General features: G+C 37.3%; 1 protein-coding gene across 10 annotated transcripts in view; it reads right to left on the reverse strand.

Moving 5' to 3' along the window:
- The window catches only part of NARS2 (asparaginyl-tRNA synthetase 2, mitochondrial), a 109,240-nt gene that overhangs the window by 26,035 nt on the left and 61,629 nt on the right, over nucleotides 1-21,576 (reverse strand). For 9 of the 10 annotated variants that reach the window (XR_004323220.1, XR_004323219.1, XR_004323218.1 and 6 more), the window contains 5 exons: nucleotides 15,394-15,526; nucleotides 11,402-11,500; nucleotides 11,266-11,303; nucleotides 4,273-4,339; nucleotides 2,706-2,843 (listed from right to left, as the gene is read on the reverse strand). Coding sequence is in view for 6 of the 10 variants with exons in the window: in XM_014565121.2 (XP_014420607.1) it covers nucleotides 2,706-2,843; nucleotides 4,273-4,339; nucleotides 11,266-11,303; nucleotides 11,402-11,500; nucleotides 15,394-15,526 (475 nt within the window). In the remaining 4 variants the exon portion in view is untranslated. The remainder of the gene's footprint in view (nucleotides 1-2,705; nucleotides 2,844-4,272; nucleotides 4,340-11,265; nucleotides 11,304-11,401; nucleotides 11,501-15,393; nucleotides 15,527-21,576) is intronic. The other variant, XM_032488748.1, reaches the window with a different exon arrangement.

The raw sequence follows: 21,576 nt of genomic DNA on the forward strand, positions 1-21,576 counted from the left end.
ATCTGAAAAGGTTAAAGTGGAAATAAAGAGAAGTGGGTGGACATGAGATGTACTTAGGAGTATGAAAATGACAGAACTTAGTAACAGCTTCAATATGGGAAGTAAGAGAAGGATTTCAAAGATGACTCAGGTTACCTGGCTTATACAATCAGAGGTACACAGAACAGTCAAAGAAAATCAAATTTGGTGGGAAGAGGAGGAAAGAAGTGAAATCACAGATTCAGTTTTGGGTATGTTAAGTTTGAGATGGTTTTGTGATATGTAAATAGCAGTAAGATGAATCCAGAGCTCAGAGGAGAAGCCTGGATTTCGAGATATAAATTTCTGAGTTGTGTGAAAACATACAGTTAAGCTAGCTGCGAGTACAGATGAAACCACCTGGGGAGAGAAAAGAAGACCCAGGACAGAGCCTTGAGGAATTCCAGTATCTGTGGATTAGTAGAAGAGGATGAACCCGTATAGAAGACTGAGAATAACCCACTGAGAAAGGAGGAAAACTGGGAGAATGCTTTCACAGAAGTCAGAGGAGGAGAAACTTTTCAGAATAAGAAAGTCATAAATAGTGCTGAATAATGCTGAGACTGTGAAGTAAAAGAAAGACTACTGGACTTAATAACATGACAATCATTACTGATCCTAGAGCTTCAGTGATGTGATTAGAGGGGATAATTGGAGGTATGATTAGAAGTCACATTAGAGGGACAAGGAATGAGTGGTAGATACTGGGCTTATAAGACACTCATTCACCATCCTGAAGAGGTTTTTCATTTAAGAAAGCAATAGTTACACAGAGACCACAAAATACAGACACAATGCAACCAGTTTTTACCAGTTCTTTAAATGCTATAGAAATCCAGAAAAGGAATGCTCAAAGTGACTAGGTAACCTAGGGAAGTCTTTACAGAGAAGGAAAGCCTAAGCAGAATATATATATATGTTTTGTTGTTTTTTTAAATTTTTTTGGCAGGGGAGGTAACTAGGTTGGTTGGTTGGTTGGTTATGTATATATGTATGTATGTATGTATTTAATTATTTATTTATTTAACGGAGGTACTGGGGATTGAACCCAGGACCTTGTGCTTGGTAAGTGGGCATTCTACTCCCAAGCAGAGTATTTTTAAGAAGTGCAAAACTGAATGACCGAAAAGTGCTCTATCTAGGGAATTTACATGAGAAGAATACACGGGTGGGTGTGTGCAGGGGGAGGGAGGTGGAAGTGGGATAGGGTGAAGTGAGAAAAAAAAGCTAAGAGATACAGGCACAGTCCTCTGTCTTGTGATGTAGGCTCAATACTGAATTACCTAGGATTGAATAATCTATGCCCTAGTCACTCTTACTTTCTTTTGCTGCCCACCTGTGGGCCCATTCACTTCTCATAATCAATTACAACAGAGGGTTGGTAGGGAAAAGAGAAAATAAGAATCATGAATTAATTGTGTTGCTCACTGGTTCTGGATAATGCTGGTGTGAAAGGTGGGGATGAGTAAAATCGGCAGTTAAAATGTAATTTTATATTGGTGATTTTGAGGCAGTGCAACAGAGTGGAAAAGAACACAGACTTCAGAGCCAGAGAGAATGAGGTTTGAATACTGTCACTTACTACCCACGTAGCCTCAGGAAATGCAATTAGTCCCTTTGCATCCAGTTTTCCATGTAATGGGAGAAAAAAGTAAGTTCTTGGCAAGGTTGTTTTGGGACTTAGAGATGAGATGGTTGTGTCTGCCTCATACTTGGCTAATACTGTTTCAGTAATACTACAAGAAAGAAAATACATTCAAAGCGATAACCTTCTATACCTCAGATAAGGTCATTTTATTTACTGGCAGGTCCTGATCTACAGGTGTTTTCCTACTGGTATTTATCTAGAGACAAGTGAAAAGCACCAGACAGAAAAGTTTAGGTTTGTGAACTTTTTTTGAGATAAACATAATATATTTGTTTCACAGACTTTTACAATTAATCATATTAAATATATAACTATTCAATACATATTTAAAGAGTCAAATATATTCTTATTTTATATTACTGACAATTTTGTAAAGGCAAGAAGAGAAAAAAGAGAAGGAAACCAGAAGAATAAAAAAATAGCTGCAGCTGAGGGTGAAGAAATAAGAGAGGGTAAGAAAGGCTAAAGCAAGCCAGCAGACCAACAGACAGAGACAACACAGGCAGACAGAGAAGAGATGGTCCGAAGAGAACTGACCAAGTGGAGAATCCGCCCAGACCTCCTTGATCCCTCCACAGGGTTCCCCTAACTATTTCCATTTGACAGCCAGGGCACTCGGAGCTGCCTGCTATGCCTAGCCAACTCTTCCTCTGTCCGATCATACCACTGCTATCATCTCTTGCCCAGCGTTTCCTCCAACCCCGTGCAGTCTCCGGATCAGTATCCAGCTGTGATAGGAGACTGGGCACATTGCTATACAGTGCTCTAGTGCTCCTAGAAATCTAAAAAACAAGATACACCTACATTTGCATCCACTCAAGTGAGGACACCCTGCGATAGAAATGAGGAAGTGTGTTTATAGAACACTGGGATCTTCTTTGGGAACACATTTTTATAGGTACCTTTGAGAAATGTTATCATTTTAAAAGATGCAAAGAGTGAAGGATATAATTTAAGAAAACACATCAAATGAAACAGAATCAAGGAAAAACCCCAGACTGAGATGATTAACCCCGACTTGTTTAGTGTCTTTTCTTACTGTGTGCTGAGGACTATCTTCATTATCCCTCATGTAGAATGGCTTGAGCTTTAATGGATAATTAATGACAAAGACTGGCATGTTGCCACAGTGCTTCACCAGGTACTTTTCATGTTCGGTGTGTAGATCAGCACCCCACTGTAATGAGAAAAAAGAAATTACCAAAGGAGAAGAGAGAACTGAAATATACAACGCAGGACCTAAAATAACCTGTATCAGTGCCAAGGGCTTTCTCTCCCTGAGGATCAGGGATGTGTGGAGCTGTCTGCTGAGGTTACACAGATAACTAAACTAGAGAGGGATACGTGTTAACAAGAACATCCAAAGGCCTGCGAAGATGAAAGCTGAAAGTAGTAGATGAACACCATGGTTTCTGTGCCCATCTCAGGGAGCAGCATTCAGCAGATGAACAGCATCTGCAGGAAAACACAGTGCACCTCCCATGGTGTATAAAAGCTACTTTGGAATCACAATTTTTACTAATATTGCCTAGAGCTTCTTCTACAGTTACTGTTCCTAAGTTTCAGGAAATTAAATGATGAAAGATAATATCCCTAATATTGAGTCTATCTTTGGCTAGATGGTTTCTCTCTGAATTTTTTTTTGATAAAAGAGTCAACCCTCATATATCAGATGCTCCTTAATGAATATTTAATAATACTGTTCATCTATTTATTCAGCAAATACTAATATGCCTATTAAACTCTAGATACCATGCTAGGTACTAGAAATCCCTGACTTCATACATAAAGCTTCCAGGGTAGGAGATAAACATTAAATTAAAAATTATACAAAAAAATCAATTGATTATAAATATAACAAGCAAAGGGCACTCATAACTTAAGAGAGCATCTGACTTAATTAGGAATGGGACTGGTGTAAGGAACAGTTTGAAGACAAAGGTATTACATTCTTAACATTATCTTATTATTCCTACTTGTCTGGCAATGCACTAAGTATAGGAAAGAAGCACTGGCACAGAAATGAGGAGACTTGCCTCTAACGTTACGTGCAGGCCCACTGATACATCATGGGGCCTTTCCAGATCTATATCCTTGCCAAATAAAATAAAACAGCTCTAAAACACACACACACACACACACACACAAAACTCGGTGTTTCCAAAGTGGATTACAAATTAGAAGGTTCCGTAAAGTTCAAAAGAAAAAGAAACCTGTTTAATGTGTTGACTAAACTTATTTGATCACACAACCTTTTTTGTCTGTCACCTGTTAACATCATTTAGAATACACTTTGGGAAACACTGAACTAGTTGATTTCTACACTGATACTCTATGATTGCCATTCTTTCTAAGGAATTTCACTGGGAAACTTCTTTACAACCATTTTGTTACTGCTATTCCAAGTAATATGATTCTGCTTCAAAATTATTTTTCATTCTAAATATTCCAATGAAGTAGAGCAAACGTGAAAAAAAAGCCAATGTACAGATATGCAAATACCACACACTGCTAATAAGAAATAAGATTATTTTAAAGGATTCTTAATGAAATCAGAAACATACAAGACAGATACATATTTTCATACATATGTATGTATGTACTACCTCTGGGCAGAAGGTGAAGTTCTGGGATGCCTGCTTTAAGATCTCCACTGCCTCAGTGTAAGAAATGCTGGAGAGGGTAAAAGCAGAGAAAAAGGTCAATACAATGGGCTGTTGTTAACTAATCCATCTGAAGGCTGGAAAAGGCCTATGCTCATACAGTTTTTGAGACTGTACTTGAGTATTAAATGATTACTGGGTTATCAGGAATGATTATGAAAAATGGCTGCTAAGTAATCAGGAATTAAGGCCGATCTAATCCTCTGAGGGCCTGATCAGCATGAAGGGAAAGAGCCATTCAATAATCCCACTCCCCATCTACTTGCAGAGTACAAGAAGCCAGTCACTCAAGCAAGCACAGATTTTCTCTGAATTCATGTTATCCCAATGCCCTAATAAAAGGTGTGAAATATTGAGGCTGAAAGAGAAAAAGTCTCTCCCTAAAGCTCTCATTCATTCATCCAACAAATGAGCACTTACTATGTGCTACACATCCTAGGCACTGGAGATACAGTAAATAAGAACATGGAGCTGATGCCTGCACACGATAGGGGTGGGGAGGAAGATAAACAGAAGTGATATAAAGACAGGGAGCTATTGGTGCTATGCAGAAAAACAAAGCAAGGCAAAAAGACAGAGGGAGTTTGGGGGTGCTATTTTAGATAAGATGGTCAAGAAAGGCCTTGCTGAACTGGTGACATCTGAACAGAAACCTGTATGAAGTAAGGAAATGAGCCACACAAGTATCTGAGGGAAAGTATTCCAGGCAAAAGGAACAGGGAGTACGAAAGCCTGCAGTGCAGAACAGTTTGGCTCATTCAAGGAACAAACAAGTCAATGTGACTGTATGTGGCAAGGGGGAGAATGCCAGGAAACCAGCCAGGAAAGGCAGTCAGAGGTCAGATCCTAGGAACTCTTTCAGGCCATGCTAAGGGCTTTGTAATATATTCTAGTATTGAAGATTGCTTAGGAAAAATATTATTAGTTACCTCAGTAAAAAAAAAAAAACCCACCATGCCTCAAGCAAGCCAAATCAAGACTTTGGTTTAATTTTAACAGTTTGAGTAGGTAATATATGCACATAGTTAAAAAAAAAATCAAGATGAATAAGAGAATATACCTCTTCCTTGGATCCCTGTCCTGTAGCTACCTAGTTCCTCTCCTCACACACAATCACTGTTGTTGGTTTTTGTACGTCCTTTATGCATTCATAAGCAAATATTAATATTTGATCTCCCTTTTTTATAGATGGCAGCCACAGCATATATATCATACACACTTTTCTATTTTTTTACACAATAATATACCTTGCAGATCTTTACACATCAGTATATGAAGAATTCTCCACTTTTTGAACTATCAGATAATATTCCATTTTGTGGATGTGCCCTAATTAGCTGAACCAGTCACCTCTCAGTGGGTATTTCAGCTGCTTCCAATCTCTCACTGTTATAAATCATGACGACATATAGCTATTTTATGCTCTTACATACTAATTCCGTACACGGGAAAAATGGAATTGTTGGATACAAGGGTATTAGCATTTGCAGTTTTTATAATTTTGAAAGACTGCCAAAGATACTGTCTCCCTTTTACAGGGTTATACCAATTTATGCCTATCAGTAGTATATGAAAACATCAGTTGCTCTGTAGCCTCTGCGACACTATTCTGCATAATTAAAAACAAAAATCTACAAACTTTCTGAAGGATTTTGAACTAAAAAAATAATTTAGCCAACAAAAACTTACTCTCTGAAGCAAAAATAAAGTTCACATCTATAACTAGAAAGAGTTGTATCATATAGTACAAATAAAGCCCCCAAATCTATGTTTTGAGTGAGTTTTTTTCCTAAGACGAAAACTAAAATCTAGTATTAAATAACAGATCATTTCTAAGGTAAAAATGGTGTTGGTGTTGATAGTAGTAATAAGTTTTGAATGAGCATTTTACAAAAGGGAAACTGAAGGTTACAGAGGATCAGTAACTTGCTAAAAATCACTCATGTAGTCAGTAGTAAACCCTGATGTGCTGACTCCAGAGTCTAAGCTTCTAACTGCTGAGAGAATGCCTAACTCCCTTGGAGTTTCAAACATAAGTTCTAACAGAACAAAAGACAATGGGCTCTGGGTTCTCCCTTTGACTCTACCACTTACTAGCTGTGCAAATCACTTCACCTCACTTAAAGCATCCTATAAATTTTTGTAATTTATAGAAAAATCTAAAAATAAAAACATTAAAAAATTATCTGTATTTGTAAAATAGGGAGATTACATTATATTGTCTAAAGTTCCTTTCTGCTTAAGATGTTCTATTGTTTTATTCCATCAATTACTTGATATGATCTACTTCTTATACTGAGAAATATAAGAGCAATAAACATGAGAAGCACTAGAATTCTGTACCATTGATATGCTACTGCTACATTATTAAGAAAAAATGACTCCCATGTCTAAATATCTCGTTACTCTGGATATTCTGCCCTACTCCTCCCACACCTTAAGATGAGGCAGAACTTTCAAGATCAAATTGCAGTTCTGACACTGGATATCCTTAACGGCCTTCATCAATTCTCTTTACTAGTTTCTCTTGTTATGTATAGGGGAATAATATTTCTTCTCATTCCCAGAAACTATTTGCAAAGTGCTCTGAGGAACGGAGAAGACACTCTTGTACTGCATGATACACTATCAAACTAGCTTCATATTTCAAATTTTCTGTTGTTGAATGAAGAAAACTATTCTGAAATGTGGGAGTACAGCTGCTAAGTTACAGAGATCATTACCAGTATTCTTTGCCTAAAATTCACACAGACAAATGAAAGGCAAATCTTATATAATTTAAAAACCTTAATACTACAAAAGGAAACATAAAATAACTGAGTTCTAGTTCTGCTTGATAAAGGCTAAATTCAATTACTACACAAATCCTTTAAATAATATATTTTCATATAAAACAATTTAAATATTCAAGAATATGATGAAATCTATTCAAAAGAATGTAAGTCACACAGTACCTTGTGTGTGTTTGTGTGTGTGTGTATATGTGTACTTCGGGAAGCATCTTGATTCTAATTCATCATGCTAGATCTACTCTCATATCCTCTCAAGGCTGTTAAAATCTCTGGTTTCAAAGACTGGCAAACCCTGCCCTCCATCTCTGGTACCCTCTACCTTGAGAATCCTCAACATCGTGCAATTTATGTATGCCCTCTGGTGTTCAGTTCCCTCTTTGTTTCTAGGTCCTGGAAATTCTCTTATGTTCTAGTGAAGTCAACAATGCATTTAAAAGGATTTCATAATATTTTAAATAGAATTTTTAGATGTTTTGTAGTTCTGCTTCAGGTTTTCAAGTTGTCTAGTCTGACAAATTGCTTAAGCAGCATGGTCATTTGATCCTTCTAACAAAATAAGACAGACAAGTTATCACTTTATAGATGAGGAAACAAGCTCAGAAAGGTTAAAGATTTACTATTTATCAAGTTCATAGTTGTAAGTAAATAATTATTCATGCAAATATTTAACTATTCATCTTTTTCTCTATATTTTAAACTCAAGAAAAGAATCAATCCATGCTCATCTTCACTCCTAAATCCTCAGTGACTAGCTCAGTGTCTAACTCATAGTAGGGAGTTAATATATATTTGTTGAAAAATATGAATTCATTCATCAATGGTTAATAAGTGGTAGAGCCAGGATTAGAATTCAAGTCCTCTTATAGTTCACTATACGCAGAGCATAAAGTAAACAGTGACAGAGTTAGGAGAAAACCTCAGGGAGAGGACCTAGTTTAAAGGAGAATACCTTCACCCTCAGGGTTACTCAAATGTCATTTACTCATTCACTCAGTTATTTAATAAATATTTACTGAGTTCCTATTAGAGGCAGTGTGCTAAGCACTGGGGGTAATAATGTAAAATAAACAAGCCCCTGACCACACAGAGTTGATAAACACTAAACAAGAATCCACACATGCAAATTTAAACCACAATCAGGATCTGTGCTGTGTGGAATGGATGATGGTGATGGCCATGACTGAGACGGCACAGCCCATGAGGTCATTCCCAATCTCACTGCTTCACATGAATGGACTGTTACATGGTACTGTCAAGATCGGAGTGGAGCTACAAGTGCTCTAGCATTAATTCCAGCGCTCTTTCAAACACATGAAGCATACTGGTTGAAAGCATATGAGCTTTGAAATCAGGTAAGTATGAGTTTGAATCCCCATCTCATCTTTTACTTGTCTAATTTCTTTGAGTTGAATCGTCATCTATAGAATGGCAATAGTAACTACCCACAGAGTTGCTGTGAAGATAAAAGTGAACTACAATGTTTGTAAACTTTCCCTCTGTCTGGCACATAGCAAATATTCAATAAAAGATGGATATTCCACCCCCTCCATCTTAGATCTTATTCCTTAGATAAGAGTTGGGTAATTTTCCTTAAGGTCTCCCCAGTTTTCTGTTACCAACACAGATTCACTGGGGTGCCCAAATTACTTCTTTCCTTATCTACTTAATTATAACTTTTATCAACACGTTTATGTCCAGAACTCTCCTGGAGACTACAGATCTGTGCACTCAAACTGCTTATCCAACATCTAAAACTGGATGTCTGAAAAGTATGTCAATCTTAACATGACACCTGGTGATGACAAGCCTGGTATCACCCCCTTTCTCCCCACAAACCCCCTGCTACTCTGTGGCTTCCCCCATCTCCGATAACAGCAACTCCATTTTTACAGCTGTGTAAGACAAAGACCTTCGAGTCACCCTTGACTCTCCTCTCTTTCCCACTTTCAGAAAGTCTTGTATGCTCTATCTTTACAATATATCCAGAACAGGACAATTTCTCTATCTCCATTGCCACCACCCTGGTCTGTGATGGTTAATTTTATGTGTTAAGCTGGCTGGGCTGCAGTACCCAGATATTTGGGCAAACATTCACAACGTTTCCAAGAAGGTGTTTTTTCAGATGAGTAAACACTGAAATCAGTGGACCCCAAGTAAAGCAGATTACCCTCCAAAACACGGGTGGGCCACATCCAATCAGCTGGAGGCCTTACTAGACAAAGACTGGCCTCCTCCAAGAAAGACGGAATTTTGCCAGCAGACTGCCTTTGGACTTGAACTGAAGCTCTTCCCTGAGTCTCTAGGACCTGCTGGGCTCCTACATCAGATTTTGAACTTGCCTAGCCTCCACAGCTGTGTGAGCTAATTCCTTAGAATAAACCTTTCTCTCTATATACACATCCTGTTGGTCTTGTTTCCCTGGAGAACCCCGACTAACACTGGGTTCAAATCACCACGCAGTTTCCCTCAGATGACTGGAGCAGTTTCCTGCTCGTTCTCCTGCGCTTGCTCTTGTCCCACTACAGCCTATTCCCAACAAACAGCAGTAATCCTGTTAAATCCAATTCAGATCCCGTGGGCTCTCTGCACAGAACCCTTCCATGGCTTCCCAATCCAGACTCCTTACAGTGACCTACAATGTCCCACATGATTTCCCCACCTCCCCTCTCCTTTCTTACTTCATGTTCTATTATTCTCTTCCGTCATTCACTCCTCACTATACAGCAGGCACGCTCCAACCTCAGGGTCTTTGCACTTGCTATTCCCTCTGCCTAGAATATTCTTTCCCACTTACCCATATAGCTAGTTCTCTTACTGTACTTCCTTTAGATCTCCACCCAAAAATAGTGAGATCTTCCCTGACACACTATCTAAAATTTCTATCTCCTCATTTTCCTTTGTCTTCTCTTATCTTTCTCTTCTCTGGGTCTTTTCCCCTAAGTTATTACTCATTTTCACAGACTACATGTTTCATTTATTTATTGTGTTTCTTGTCTATTATTACCTCCACTAGAAATATAAGCTCAATGAAGACATGGAATTTTATCTGCTTTATTCACTGCTTTAAGATAGTTTTCAGGTTCTAGAACAATGCCTGGCACATAGTAAATCTTCAATATGCATTTAAGTGAAAGAAAACATCTAAAAAGCCTTCACCTGTACTTCATTGCCCTTCAGTTCTCTATCGCAGGGCTCCTGACTGTTTCCTCCTCTTCTGATCCCACAGCCGCTGCCTTGCTATTGGCTCAGGCTCAACGACTCATCGCTTTTAACTTGTAGCCTGAAGGTCTAGTCTGATACGTGATATTTGCAGCTCAGTCAAGTCTGCCAAGTTTTTTTTATTCTCCTCCTCAAGGACAGGTTGAATTTTTGATTCTCTTAGAATAAAAATTCCCTAAATCTAAGATGGCAAGTGAAAAATGATACTAACTTATGTTCAGAGACAATCTTCTGTTCTTCTGAGGATCAGTCTCACTTCCTCTGTAAATATGCTGAATACAAGTCTTACATAAGTTGTTTGTACTATGTATAAGAGGTTGCTTATTTTTTTATATCAAATATGCATCTGTTTTATAATAAACTGTGAAAAGAACAGTCTATCTGATTAATATGGTTGGTGGAATAAACAGGCAGTCCAATATCAAGTTCTACTTGAACAGGATGATAGTGGAAATGAGGCAATAATTTATGTGCTTTATTTCAAAGACAAATCTTGAGGTTTACAATATATGGCTAAAAAAACAGTTCAGAATATATTTTCAGATTTTAGCAAGTGAAGGTAAAGAAGGAAAAGAAAGAAGACTGAAATAGAGGAAAACTGAGAGGCAGCCATTACAGGTATCTTAAAAGCTTATTTTTTAATCAAGCCAGATTTTGATTACTAAATAATTAGTTTGAATTGCAGTAATACAGTTAATAATTATTATGTTCATTTATTTTCTTATGATTTATTCATTGATTTATTCATGAAACATTGCTCATCAACCATGAACCAGACATAAGTGCTCTAAAAATAATTAAAACATGGTTTTTCTTTGAGTCTAGGGAATGTGATAAGCAGATATACATACAAAACTTAATACAGTGTGATAAATACAATGATAAAGTATGAAAAAGGTTCAGAGAAAGTATAATATCTACTTACATTAGAAAGTTGTTTTTTAGCATATGTTCTAATCTGTCCTTGTTAAGAAAAGAGAAAAAGAAAATTTATTAAATGTAATGATATTCATTACCTGTAATAAACATATTTAAAAGGCTTTATCCACAAAGCTAGTTACCTTTTGGCCAGGAGCTATGAACTTGTGACACAGTTCAACATCTTCAGGACAATTTGACAGAACCGTCGTTGTTGTAGTCTTAAAGAGCCCCTCCATTACCTAAGAGAAATGACAGAGAATTACCCGACATGTAAGCTACATGAAACACCTGTTTAGGGCCCTGTAAGGACTGCTCTCCAGGTCTGAGCAGCTGTAAATCCATTAGGCCTCTTACTTTCTGAATATACTGGAGCAAGTTAATTTGGTTTTCCAGATTGATTAGAGGAGGCATCACAACTTCTTCTTAGAGGGTGTAAAAAAAGGAAAGAAAAATGTCTCAATCTTCTGTTAACAGTTTCAGTACTGACCCTGAAGTGGGCTGTCAAATGAACAGCTAAAGCAAATTGACGCCTCTCTAAATTTCAGTATACTCACTTATAGAATCAGGACAGTAACATTTCCCAGCTTACAGGGTTGTTGTGATAGTTAAATGAGGTAATCCATGTACAAGACATAGCTTAGTGCCCAGTAAAAAGAAGCTCACAATAAGCATCAGCTGTTGTGAAGAGTGGGCCATTTTGAAAAGTGCTTCATTCAGTCACTGGTAAATGAAAGTAAACTTTAGGATTGGAGAAGCAATGAGAAATATAGCTACATCTAAATATATACCTTTTTGCTTTGCAAGGTATAGAGTAAAAAATAACAAATCATTATATAACACAAATCAGTACATAAGAATTCATTCTATTGTGGGTGTCTATAAAAGTCTCATTGGAAAAACTTCTTAGAAGAAAAAACTGGAAAGGAAAATATTCCTAAAATATTTTTAATCAAAACTAAAATTTCTGTTTTGAAGGCAGTGAGATCATTGTGATCTCAGAATGTGTCCTCATAAAGATACATACATTGGTTAAGTACAGTTTGCCCCAGAGGCAGGGATCCTCTGCTTCTTTTTTTTTTTTTTAATCACTGGATACCCTATCAAGCCTGGAAACACAGTGGGGGCTTAAGCATCAGAGTTAGTATGAAAGATAGAGGAAAGCACTTAATTATCAAAAGAAACCATATAGATTTATTTACATATATAAAATATTTTTAGATTTCTTTTTATATATATTTTACATTTTTTACATTATACGTACTATTTTGTAGAGAAATAAGGAATAACTTGATGAAACAAGAGGAAAAGGAGGCTAAAGATCTTTTACCTTGAGGCTATAGCACCTTCAATCTAGCAGTGATAAGGAGATCACTAAGTACCTGAATGATTTCTGAAGGGTTATATCCTTCAATCACTCAAAAAAAGCCAACACATATTGGGAAGAAAAAAGAACAGGTAGACTGGATAGCATGCTTGCACTGTTGAGGGATTCAAATTATTCAGCTGTAAGGTGAACACTGACCACTGGGACTATTAAACAGGGTCTTTAAGGAACAGTGCATTTCCACCTGAAGAAGAAAATCACTGGCTTTTCTAACTTAAATTTTACACCATGCTCTATAGATATATCTGAAGAAAACAGAAACCTAACAGAAGAGTTAGCATAACCCTCAGATGTTTTAAAAATTATATTACTCGATAGCACTAAAATAGTAATATTTAACTGCTTATGCCTCATGAGAAGAAAAAAATCCTTTGTTACAAATTCTGATTGAATATTTGAGACTGGTCTCATCAAGATAAATAATTTCCACAGAATTTGGAAGAAATTAAGGGAGAAAATTAAGAGAAGCAGGAGATTACTTTCAGGGGGAGCATAATTTTTTCTTCTATCTTTAGGAAAAAGTTCACATTTCAATTAATTAAACCAGTTAGCAGTATATAACCAGAGTACCACTCAGTGGAGTACCAAATAAGTGAGAATTATGTAATTATAGAATACATACTTATATGTATTATATGTAAATATAGAATAGAGCAAAGATTATGTTTAATAAATTCTAACATATTCTATGTATTGTCTTTACAACCTTTCCCTCTGGTATTATGCTGGGGCAGTGGAGACAAGGTGAAGGCAGAGATAGGAGGTAAAGAGTGTGGTTCCACTCCTCACAGCTCTCCCATTGCCTGAGTGAAAGAACAGTTTAGAATTAGTGGTGGGCTCACACTGAAAGCTGACTAAGGAATTTTACTGATGCTTTGAGGCTCAGATTCTGAATCCCTAAATCTAGAAAAGGGTTTCTCATCGGTGTTACTATTGACGTTTTTGGCCAGATAATTCTTTGCTGAGGGAGAGGAGGTTGTGCACTGTAGGATGCTGAACAGCATCCGTAGCCTTTACCCACTAGATGCCAGTAGGAACCAGTCTTCCCTGCTCCTCCACCCACTCCCTAGTGGAGACAACCAGAAGCGCCCCCCGAGGGACACTGACCCAGAGAAACCAGTGGGAGATGTTAAAGGGGTATATATAAGGGAATACTGCACTGTGTTGCCAGAACACTCCTTCGGAACCAAGAATTTTAGCTGCTGGGAAAATCAACTGCTGATGGTTCATAGTTGGGTCCCTCTTCAGGAACTGCCCAGGCCAAGTGCACTGCCTTACCCAAGGTTATACCCCTTCCCAGGCTAGTCCACGTCCAGTGACTGGTTGATGTGGGGAGCCACTTGCCTTCCTATGGGACAAATATAAAGGACCATTCCAGCTCCAAAGTTCCTCACAGAACTAGCTAAGGCCTCTGTTTGTAAATGCATCACAGTTCAGCTTTTCCTTCTGCCCAATGCTGTTTTCCTCCTTTCTTTACAGATGTTTTTCTCAAGAGCATTCTCCAATAATACCCTACACACAGATCTCTGCTTTAGGTTTATTTACTAGGAAATACACCCTAAAATAGGATAATAAAATTGTGAATCCATTCTATTTGGAAGTATAACTGATGTTTTAAGTAGAACTGGGTAATTTACTGGGTGAATGAGAGTAGAAATGAATAAAGTAAGAGTTGATGAAAATTGCTAAAATAAGTATCTTGTAATGAGAAATCCAAACTATGATATTAACCAAAATGGTACCAGATAGAGAATCCATAATAACAATTAACAGTTTCTGGGTACTTACTAAGTGTCATCAACTATTCTAAATGCCACACACACACACACACAATATGTCTAATTCTCTGAACTACCTTATGAAGTAGAAATTATTATTTCTATTTTATATATGAAGAAACTGAGGCTCAGAGAAATTAAGTCCCTTGTCCAAGGTCACATAGCCAGTAAATGAAGGTGCTAAGAATCAAACCCTGGTCCATCTAGCTTCAGAGTTTGCATGCTTTAGCTGGATTATGGCTGCAGCCTCCTGAAAAGGCTCCCATCCCCATTTTCATCTTCCTCTAAATCATTCTTCATATTGCTGCTAGAGAGATACTTCTGAAATGTAACTCTGACCATGGCCTTTCCCAGCTGAGAACTCTTTCTCCTTCATCTTTTGGATTGAGTTCAAACTTATCATGGCATTTAAACACAAAGTCTTTCTTTCATGATCTGACTCTTGACCACCTCTCCAGCGTCACCTCCTGAGCCAGAGCTCTGGCAGCTTTGTGTATGCTGCCTAATAACACAGCTAGAGAAACGTTTCTCTTTCCATCAAGATGTGTTATTTATGTGCCTAGCAAATAACAAGAGCTACTATTTATCAAGCCTGCTTTGTGCCAGACCTCATACTAGGTGCTTTACATTATATACATTATTTCATTTACTTCTCACAATAACCTAATGAAATAGCTACTATTATTCTCATTTTATAGTTGAGGAAGCTGAAGATCACTCAAGTTAGGTAACATCATAACAAAGTTAATGGTAGGGCTTGGATATGAACTTACATCTGTTTGACTCTTGTACTTTAAACTACGACACTAACATCATTTAGTAGACGTTTATTAAATTAAGTAGTTCTCCATCTTCTTCAGTCTATAAACACCTCTAAGGCACAGACGTCCAAGCTAAAAATGTATACAGAAGCATTTTAATGTCACATATGTCTGATATTTAGAAACTATTTTAAAACTTGTGTACCTACCTGCATGAGATCTTGAAGATTCTCAAGAAAGGAAATCTCTGCTTCTACCATATAAAACTCTGCCAGGTGTCTCCGGCTCTGAGAATTCTCTGCTCGAAATGTTGGGCCAAAGGTAAACACTTGAGTAAAAGCTCTGCAATTCAAGATTAAAGGTATAAAAATAAGATTTACATGGTTAATTTTAAGTATTTAAAATTAAAACATTCAGTGAGCTCTTAAGAAAAAAAGTTTTGTGCTTCTGTCTTATTTGCAAATTCACATGTATTAGCTGCTGTAGTTCTTTAATGGCTGATAATAATAGTTTCATTAAAAATGTTACATTTATAGAACCCATTTTATCCCAAAGGAATTTGCAAATGCTTTAGAAACCCTACAGCTTACTAAATATAGAATTATAACCACTCCGGGTGCACTCTACTGTGGCTGCCTGAAACAGCAACTGAGAACAAAGTAAAGGAAAAGCACCACAGCCCAAGAAGCCACATAGAGAATCTAGTTAGTAACCGTTAAAACCGTAATTTCATGTGGATAAGGCATGCTAATCATTTTCTAGATACATGAAAAAGAGCATCAGGGTGTTTGGTGATTTGCCTTGCCCGAGGCCTACTCAAGTCCTCCACAATCGCCTATGAGTTTCAATCAATGCTGAATGACTCCTGACATTTGGGGGTGGGTGGATTTTGAAGAACTGTCTACTTTATTCTATGGTTTTCAAAAAGGACTAGAACTCACAACATAAATGGAAAAAAAAACCCCTCATTTTAAAATTCCTGCAGAGAAGCAGTCACGACACCTTCATTCTTTAACACTCAGTGTCTCCCTCACATGAAAACAGGGCAACCCCTAAGATTAGATCAAGCATATATGAAGTAATGAATATTTTCTGAGGCCCATCTAATCTTTGAATTTTAAGGTTTGCTAGAACAAAACAAGAGGTTGGGGCTTCTGGGCTGTTATCCTGAACACTCTTCGTCTGTCATCAGTCAGAAAACATTAAGATCAGGAAACAGTGCAGAAAACATATGGATTATGGATACACATCAGTTTTTTGTTTGTTTTGTTGTCTTTTTAAGTAAAGATACTCTGGGAAATGAAACAGTAAAACAATTACAGTGGAAATCATGAAATTTATTTTTTAAGGCCATTTCAGTTAAGGCCTAGTTGGTAAGAAGCTTAGGAATTTATGTTTTGGTTCTACAGCCACCTTCCAGAGACCATGATCAGTTAACCTCTGAGAATTTTAGTTTTTAATGGAAAAATAAACAGTAAGAACTCAAAAATATTACTATGGTAACCTTTCTCCCAAGATTCAGGTCTAGACTTGCCTGCTAGAATGTTCCTGAAAACACTGAACCTACTTTGTGCAAAATGAAAACTGTGGCCCAGTTCCCCAAAACAAACAAAAAACAAATAATGAACAATTTTGCTTTTCTTTTTACGTTTCCCCCAGCTGTTAATCTCAGTTAACCCATCTCAACACACAAACCAGATCCCCACTCTTCCCCCACTGCCCACACATTTCCCCTATCATGTGGATTACAGAAATAGACTGTTTATACCTAGGAAATCTCTCTCAAATCTAGAGACTCTCCTTTATCTCCACAGATATTGTGTCAGTGTAAACTCGTTTCTGCCATCTGTTTTTCTTCCTCCAGCCCCAAACTACTGTAAGTTTTCAAACTCAAATCTGATTATATCAGTCCTAATCTTTAAATCTTCAATGATTCCCCTTGCTAAAAGGATAAAATTCAAACTCCTTACTTTGACTCCACCTTCCCTCAAAAAGCATTTCCTCCAGCACACTGAGGACACTCTCCTTAAATGCCTTTAAGCCTTTGCATTGGCTGTCCTCTCCCTGCATGCCTGTCCCCTGCTCCCTGATATCTTTCCAAATGCCAAGTTCCCATCCATCCTTCAAGACTTGGCTCAAATGTTACTTTCTCTTTGTAACCTTATCAAATTTAATGTTCCCTCCTTCATATGACTGTAACACTTTGTTTATATATCTATTATATAGAACGTACCACTTGGAAATATAATTATGTATTTCATAACCTTCTCCCTCAATAAACTATGACATTTTCCAGAGCAGGAATCATGTTTTATTCATCTCTGCATCTCCCGTGCATAAGACAAAACAGGTGCTCAAGATGAATGAATGAGTAATAATGATGATGACAGGCTTCCTTAGTTGTGAACTGGAAAAGCACAACATCCTCACAAACAGTAACATTACAAATAATACACAGAAAAATACTCATGTTATTTTACTGTGGCTGTTACTCAGTAACTAAAATGGGTCAAACAATCTAGGTCGGTCCCAAACAATAAATCCAAAAATTATAAGGCTTTAAGTTTCTAAATCTGTGACTATGCCATTTCTAGGTAGGATGGCAATAGGATATCTAAATAAATAAAATGACATTTTTTTTCTGGTACTGCATCATAAGAAATTGTATATACAGATATTCACTAACAACAAAGGATATTTTATTGGGATTTTCCAGGGCATAAATAGAATCTGGGTGGCATAAGTGAAATTTACTTTGGAGGCTCTGAGGGAAACTTCCAAGAAATGTGTAGTTATCATGAACTACAAGGAAGGCTAATGGGATTGCTGTTCCAAAGAGACACATTATATGTATTAAGGTACTAGGTACCGATAAAATAGCGGCATCTAAAAAGAACTACAGATTCAAGTCAAGGACATCTGCTTCTCATATGATAATTCTACAAAGAGGGCTCCAACACAAGTAGCAACAGGTATTTTTATTTAACAGTGGTTAATGATTTTCTCCAGCAATACAGGGTAAGCTCCCTAGTATAAAATATAGAAGAGGATCAGGGATTTTTATTTTAATTATAGTAAGGATCAGGTTCTAATCAAGATACCCAAAACTTACATATTATTCTAACAGAGTAAGTAAAAACCAATGGCCACAGCGAATTAACAGAAAGAAAAAATGAGCTGGAAGATATGTTGAAAAATTGCCTAATTCAGCATCTAGTCTGTTTTGTTTTTTTTTTTTGTATTTGTTTTCATTAAAAAAAAATTTTTTAGAGTTATAGTCAGTTTACTATGTTGTCAATTTCCAGTGTAGAGCACTATTTTTCAGTTATACATGAACACACATATATTCATTGTCGCATTCTTTTTTGCTGTGAGCTACCACAAGATCTTGTAGATATTTCCCTGTGCTATACAGTATAATCTTGTTTATCTATTCTACATATGCCTGTCAGTATCTACAAACTTCAAACTCCCAGTCTGTCCCTTCCCACCCCCCTCCCCTCTGGCAACCACAAGTTTGCAGCATCTAGTCTTTAAGTAGGTCAATGTTTAAACTATGCAATAAAGATCACCCGATGTCAGCATCCAGTGTTCTATTATAAAGCAGTGATAGCAGTCATAGTAGTACTAATAGTGGTGATAGTGGTAGTAACAGCAGCTACCATTAGCAAGTGCTCCTTGCCGGCCAGGCGTTAGACGTGAGAACCTTATAGTTAACTTCTTTATCACTAACTCAATAAAGTAGGTATTGTTACTTCTATTTTTCAGGCTAAGAAACTGAAGTTCAGAGAGGTTAAGAAGCTTTCTGAAAAAGTCAGAGTCATAGCCTAATAAGTGTTGGAGGCCAGATTCAAATGTAGATCTGACTCTAATGGTCACAGCCTTAATCATGATATGAAAATAATGATGCTCTTAGCTGAACATGGACAAACCCAGTAAATCGGAGAGAAAAATTTGGAATATACCACCCTCCTCTACCCCACCACTTTCTCAAAGATAACTGGGGTTAAGCAGTTTTGTAGATTTCCCTTCCTTATGAATAGCTTGTTTGTTTTATGTGTTAAAGTAACAGCTCTCTAGGATATGCTGACTTCATGCAAATAATGAGAAGATAAATTTTAATCAATATTTTGCAACTTTTAGCAAGTCATTTAGCCTTTCCGGTCTTTGAATCCTCACACGAGTGGGAGATGGGGGCAGTTTGGCATTACTCTCTAGTACCTTTTACAGTAATTTTGTTTCATGGTCCACAAGAAATCACTCTTGCTGATACCTTCTTTTTCTCTGTCTTCCACAGACATGAAAGTCATTTGCAGCAATGTCTGGCCCAACCAAGAGTTAAAATAAGATCTGAGAACAAGGCCATTTCTAAAATAAGATACAAAACCAGGTGAAAGGCCAGTACTGCTATGAGAAGAGACCAGCAGAAAAAGAAAACACTAAGCACTAAGACTCATTCTTGTGCCAAATTGCAGAGAGAAGAAAGCTATATAAGGAAAGTCCATGAGCTTGGAGTTGATGGTTAAGATAATAAAAGTACATTCAAAACACAACAACCAAGATAGCTACAAAAATGGCTTTTTAAAAATAAAAAGTCACCAAAAAAAGGATCTACAAAGGTCATTTTCTCCCTTGTGTGGAGATTTATAAAGCCCTAAATTGGCAAGCGAATTACTATAAAATGGTCACTGATTGCTTGATCATTTATTCCTTCTGGCCCTGAAATTTAAGAGCTAATTTTTGTATTTTGAAGGAACAGAAGAAATACCATTCTCTAGCTAGAGTAGAACTTATTCAGCATAAGGTGGATCAGCAACTTTCCCTAAAGCCCCCACTCCCACCTCCTATCACTCCCCTACTGTCATTCAGGAAACATTCATTGAACTCAAGTGAACTCACAGACAGCTTTAAACTGGCTTTTAAAACAGTCTTTGTCAAGTGGTATTCATTCCCATCATCCAGAAAATAATCATCTATTTTACTCCTGCTTTGTAGCAACTGGATTATCAGTATTGTGACATATTTGTCATTCATTATTTCTACTTGCCTAATGGAGTAGACTCTGGGCATCTCCTTTTTAGCTTTCCTCTTTTCCTCTATCCTCCAACAGCACACTTGGTGGAAGGGTTTCCAGAGAAGTAACTCTTACCATTTCATCAATTCTCGTCAAGATGCCTTAGCAAGGATGCAGTCTAAAATCTAAGTATTTATTCTTTACCATTATTGCAAAACATTTCTGCAAAATTAGTTTTCTTTAACATGTCCTAAATATCTGATTTAGAACTGAACCTGAGGCCCAAGCAAATTTAATCTTAATTGTATAAGGAGATTCAAAGTTCGATAGAGTCCGACGATAATCCTGCTAAGGGGAGTAGAAAGCTGGCTTCTCTTTTCTGACAAGAAGACATCTGAATGGGGGGAAGGACATTCCAGCAAAGGGAGCAGGAAGCATACAGGTCCTGAGGTAGGAAAAAGCCTGACATGTGTAAAGAACAGAAGTAGGCCAGCAGCAAGATGAATGGTAAGAGATGAGGTCCAAGAGGTGGGAAGGCATCAGAACACGTAGGTTCTTCCTTGTAAGCCATGGTAAGGACAGTTTGGATTTTGTTTACTACTCCTTGAAATATATTCTCTCCTCCTGAAATATTTAACACTGTAATCTCCTAGTTTTCCTCCTATTTATCTGACTTCCACCTCTGTCTCCTTCTCCATTCTACTTCAGCTGTTTATTAAACACTAGCATTCCTCAAAGCAGTCCTAGATCCCTCAGTGAGCAAAGGCTCACTGTCTGCATTCTCCCTAAATCACCTCACCTTAGCCAACAATTTCAATTAATTACCTATTGGCACACAATTCACAAATTTCTATCTCCTGCCCAGTCTTCTTCTTTAAGCTCCAAAAGCATACATCTACCAACTGAGTCAATCGTCTCCCTTGCCACAACCAGAACTCCTGCCTCTCCTGACCCCTCACACTGACTTCAACCTTCCAGGTCAATCCTCCCACTAGGCTCTTTAGTAACACCACACACTAGGGTTCACAGTGCCTTTCAAAATAAAAACCTAACATATATGGATGTGATTATTTATTTCATGTCCATCTCTTTCACTAGACTGTAAATTTCATGAGTGACCTTACCTATTTTTTGGTTCATTATAGTATCCCAAGTCTTAACCCAGTGCCTGACACACACGACAGAATTAATAGTTGTCCAATAGGCAAGTAACTTATTTTCTATAAAATATGCTAATCCCCAAACTGAACCTTTGAAACAGCACTGGGATAGGGGTAAGGATAGAGGAGAAAGAAGGGGAAAATGGTGAACAGAATATCAATTATTAAGCAAAAATTCTGCTATTCTCTGAAAAAAATTTTCACAAAAGGCGTTAGGA

The sequence above is a fragment of the Camelus ferus genome, chromosome 10 (assembly GCF_009834535.1).
Source record: "Camelus ferus isolate YT-003-E chromosome 10, BCGSAC_Cfer_1.0, whole genome shotgun sequence".
NCBI classification, from domain to species: domain Eukaryota; kingdom Metazoa; phylum Chordata; class Mammalia; order Artiodactyla; family Camelidae; genus Camelus; species Camelus ferus.